This window comes from Anopheles arabiensis, chromosome 2, assembly GCF_016920715.1.
Source record: "Anopheles arabiensis isolate DONGOLA chromosome 2, AaraD3, whole genome shotgun sequence".
NCBI lineage: Eukaryota > Metazoa > Arthropoda > Insecta > Diptera > Culicidae > Anopheles > Anopheles arabiensis.
The window spans coordinates 16,368,113-16,373,026 of record NC_053517.1 but is presented as its reverse complement, the minus strand read 5'-3'; the positions used below and the strand labels follow the sequence as shown (position 1 = coordinate 16,373,026).

The window sequence follows — 4,914 nt, the reverse complement described above, 5'->3', positions numbered from 1 at the left end:
TAGTCGAACGGATCGATCAGCACCGCGATGATCGGTTTTGGTTTACTGTGTGGTACCATAACGCTCACGAAGGTACTGCCGAGGGCAACAACCTTGTCGGTACCAAGCAATGGTATCCCTATGTGTACGACCCCATAGTCGAGGAGGGTGCTGTTAACCGATGTAAGCTCATATGTTGCATTCCGCTGCTGGCATATTGTTTCCGCTAGGTAGAGGTCAAAGGTCACCACTTCTTCATTGCCCTCAGGCAGGGATATGTGGAGCGTTCGACCGTGAAGATCTTTCAGATCATCCGGTACGCGTATGTTAGCTGGATCGAGCTGTATTGTACGATTGGTGAAGAAGTTCTTGTGCTGTATCTGGATCGTGGTGTAGTCGTACACCAGGTAGTACGCCCTGTCCAGTATGCAAGATATGCCACTGTGAAGCTGCTCCAGGAACACGTTACCCTCCTCCAGATTGGGATGAAATATTAAATACCGGCTACCCAGATACACTGGCTTAAGTACTGGCTGTGAATTAGTACGTGTTTTTAAATTAGGCAAACAAAAAATACTGCAGGTCTAGGTAATGTTACGTACAGTTATTCTCTCATACCCACTAAACATAATCACCGCACAGCGGTTATGCTCGTATGTCCAGTAGGGGAATGCGCTCGCTTCGTTGAAAATAAGCCTTGGGGGCTCATTTAGCTTCAAGATAGCGGTGAAAATGTCCTCGGCCAGTGGATGTGGGTTGTAGTTGAGGAAGTAGAACTTTGTATACTTCCACGGTGGACACCACTGTGATTGTAGCTCCACAAACGCTTTCATGATGAAGCTTATATTGGATTCGAGAGGGGTAAGCAAAGGAAATCTATCAAATGCATTTCCATCAGGTGCCAGGAGGGCAAGGTAAGTGAAAACAGCCACTACAATTGCTTGAGACATGGCGAATGAACAATGTTTCTGCCTCAACTGTTAGTAGTAGTAGCCTAACCATACTAAACACGCGACCGTATGCATGTACCTTACAGATACCATACACATTCGAGGTCGACAAATCGTACGTACTGGTGAATTTAATCAATAATTCAAATAGATATTACGATACAAATATTACTAAAAGCACATAAATTGCTTAAAAGCACAGCCTAAAGCAATCGAAAGCACAGCCGTGAGATGCTTTCAACTACGTGTTAGCAATGTAACATCACCCAGTAAGCGACACATTTAATGCATCAATCGGCAATGGAAATTGAGCAACCTTCATCGCATCATTTTTGTCCCTATCCGTGTGCTTATCATTCCAGGTGCGTTATGAGTTCTATTGCAAAACCCAATATTGATATCGTATTTCGACCGTAACCTGTACCCTTTGTATATTGCATACTTTTAGGCATACTTTTAAAACATTACATTGCATACTGCAAGGCGCGCAAAGGCATTCCCAAAGTAAGTTGATTTATGGTGGGCTAATCCAGTGCAATTTGGCATTTCCGCAGTCACGGCTCCGGAGTCGGTTCCGCAGCCACGGCTCCCGAGCCGGCTTCTCACTGCAGTACACTGTCCATCGTTGCCATCGAAAAAAGCTCCAGAGCCGTTGGTGCGGAGCCTCCTCCATAATCGTTGATCCGGAGCCGTTGGTACGGAGCCGGGTCCAGAGCCGTCAGTTAGCGGAATTATTACGATTACGACCCATAGATTGTAATGAATGCTCCTTAATTGAATCTTGATGAAACATAACCGTTCAAATAGGCATAGAGCGACAACGTCGCGCGCGACAAAAATAGCTCAAAATTTCACTCCGCGTAGACCAAAGTAGCTCATTTGACTCAGTCAACCAACTTGTTTTATATTTGAAAACACAAAAAAATAAGTTACAATGTGTTCAAATCTATTATTTGCGTTTGACATTGATCTGGCTCGTAAACAAACTTGATAATTCGATTATTTGTGATGAAGTAGAAATGTCGCGCGAGACGAGTAGCTCTGTTTGCAAAATTGGGCTACTGTTTGTCGTGCGAGACGTTGCCGCTCTATGTCTATTAGAACGATAACAAAAACGAATTCAAAGTAAAGGGTTCGACAACCTTGCTATAAAGTCGACGAAACTGACTGCACGTGAAGCTGTATATTATTTCTAAGTTACATATGAATCCAAGGCAAATGTTCAATATCTATATTTCAATCTAGCAATTAAAGGCTAAATTATTCCGTTGATAATAATTTTTACACTAATTTAGCAACATTCCGCCAAACAACTGCATCAGACACTGAAGCTGGTTTGAAACTTTCGACCCCTTACCTTAAACACAATTTTATTTCCACATTTGTTTACCAACACATGGATGTCATTACAAGCTGGGTTTGTTTACCTCCGCACAGCAGCGGTTTTCGGTTTCGGTCAGTTCATACATCCGCATCCGCTTCATTGCACGTAATTCCCCGAGCGCTGCCTTCGTCGTTATCCCTCCGCCCATTCGACAGCTCAGCACAAGATGAGCACTGTCCAGAACACGACGGAAGGCAATAGGTGCATCATTTGCTTGCAGTGTGCAACGACAATGGTGCCGCTGGACACGAAAGTCGACATCGCCGGTGTTCCGATTAGCTGTGAAACCATGTACTGCAACTTTACTGGACTGCAGGTGAGCATTGCAAGGTGGGTGTATCAAGCAGGGATGCCTTCCTTTAAACTCTTGGAGCTCTTTCAGTACGATCCAACCACACTTACCGAGGAGCATTTGGCCCTGAAGCTCTGTTTGGCGTGCCTGTCTCAGCTCAACTCGTGCTACCTCTTTCAAAAGCAAGCGATCGACAATTTTTACGAATGCTTCGTACGATCGTACGAGAAGCTTACGATCGAGGTGCAAACATCCTCTTGCGCTGTGATCGAGCAATCGAACAAGCTGGCCGAAATTTGTCCCGACTTTGAGGATGAAGATGATGGGCCAAGCGGGGACGAGAAGGAGGACTATGACGATAATGCTACAGCAAACCATCCCTCGCCTTCACCGACTAAACTGGAAGCTGAGATGGAGAAGGTGGAGGAAGAACATTTTGAACCCATTGCCGAACAGAGGCACCCGCCGGAAGAATCGCAACGCGAACAAACTGTACCGAAGACTGAACCCCAGCAACAGCAACCAAGCAACAGCTGCAAGGAATGCGCCAGCCTGACCGAACAGCCCATTTCCTTCCGCAAACACTTTGTGCGCGCTCACTGCACGGTGCGGGCGCACGGGCAGCACCAGTGTACGCTGTGCGGTCGGTGCTTCCAAACCAGGGGCTCCTTCCATCGGCACATACGCGTACACACGGGCACGAAGCAGTACGCGTGCCAGTACTGTGCCAAATCGTTCCACTATCTGCACCATCTGCAGGTGCACGAGCGTACGCACACGAACGAACGGCCGTTCGCGTGCGGCCAATGCGCGAAAACGTTCACCACCAACGATCGGCTGCAGGTGCACGGGCGGACGCACCAGCTAGCGCTGCCGTACGAGTGTGAGCACTGTCGGAAGCGGTTCAAAACTCGCCCCTACCTTCACCGGCACAAGCAGACCAAGCACGACCGGCCGGCGGAAGCGTTCCGACTCTGCCGGTGCGAGCAGTGCGGCCTGTCGTTTGCGTCACAGTCGGGCCTTACCTATCACATGCAGTCGGCGCATCCGACGCGTCCAAACCAGGGGGCAGGTGTGGCGGCATCGCTGGCCTATGATGGACGCGCCGGCTGGCACGGAGAACCCAGCCAACACCGGTGTGATGTGTGCGGGGCACAGTTTAAGCAAAAAATTACCCTAACCCGTCACAGGCTCAGGTAAGTGGTAGCGGCGAGAGGAGCGGGATACTTGTGAGCGATACATCTCTCTTTCCACGTTTTACCCGTTTCCCCCCTCCCTACAGGCACGATGGAATACGACCGTTTCGGTGCGACATTTGCGGCAGTGCCTTCACGCAGAAGGGCACGCTGAAGACGCACATGCGCACGCACACGGACGAAAGGCCGTACGAGTGTGCGGCGTGCGGCGAACGCTTTCGGTCTGCAGCAGCGCGCCGAACGCACCAGCTGCGACATCGTTGCCCCGGGCAACAGGCCGACGAACGATCACAAGAGCAGTGACGAGCAAAGGAGAAGAATAAATAAACCAATGCAGTAAAACAAAGTTCGGATGAGAGCTGCACATGAACGGAACTTTTCCACGGCGTGTTTTTGCATGTGTACGTCTATTTTCGGTAATCTTGTGTGTGTGTGTGTGTTTTTTTAATTAAATTTATCTATTACTTATGGATTACTGTAACGCTATTGTGGCCTTCGCTTAGAAGTAATAGTAGTAGTATTAGTAGTAGTGGTAGTAGTAGTATTTCTTTTCTTTTTCTCATTTGCGCTAACTTTTAGTAATCCTTTTCCCAATCCCAATCTGAAAGCACCCCCCCCTTCTTAAAAAGAAAACATTATTTCGGAAGCCAGTTTTATATGTTTTTTTCCCTCCCCCTCGCAGTCAGTAGTAGTAATATTAGTAGTAGTATTTATCGCTAGGACATTCGCGCATTCTATATTGACCTCGTGCTCGTGCTTTACTCGATCTCGATTTCAATTGGGAAGGGGAGGGGGGGGATATACGCTTTTAATCAATTAGCACCAGTAGCGTTGTCCAAGGGTAGTAAACCCTTAAACAAAAAAGTAAAGCTTAGCAGAACAGACGAAACTTTACTTTTTTCCAATTGGAAAGCACGTGTGACTGCTGCTGCTGTTCGTTTCAAACGCTTGCGATCGTGTTTGCGATGCTTATTTGCAACATCGTGTTCGGGCTTTCATCTCTATCTCTGCATTACTGCCGAGGAAAATCTGCTTTATCTTGCAGTCTGCTTCACCCAGCTCCCGCTTTGAGCTCTACATAGCCATCTAAATGTTGCACTTGTTTTTGTTTTG

At 47.6% G+C, this 4,914-nt stretch overlaps 1 protein-coding gene across 2 annotated transcripts; it reads left to right on the top strand.

Annotated features, from left to right (window-relative positions):
* Nucleotides 1-2,343: 2,343 nt before the first annotated feature.
* LOC120896226 (zinc finger protein 120-like) lies at nucleotides 2,344-4,128 on the top strand. Of its 2 annotated transcripts, XM_040300207.1 has the most exons (3): nucleotides 2,344-2,629; nucleotides 2,696-3,801; nucleotides 3,888-4,128. In XM_040300207.1, the coding sequence occupies exons 1-3, from the start codon at nucleotides 2,480-2,482 to the stop codon at nucleotides 4,102-4,104; spliced, it is 1,473 nt and encodes a 490-aa protein (XP_040156141.1). In that variant the 5' UTR covers nucleotides 2,344-2,479; the 3' UTR covers nucleotides 4,105-4,128. The 2 variants fall into 2 exon arrangements, with proteins under 2 accessions (XP_040156141.1, XP_040156140.1); XM_040300206.1 differs by having other exon boundaries at nucleotides 2,344-3,801.
* The last annotated feature ends 786 nt before the right edge of the window (nucleotides 4,129-4,914 follow it).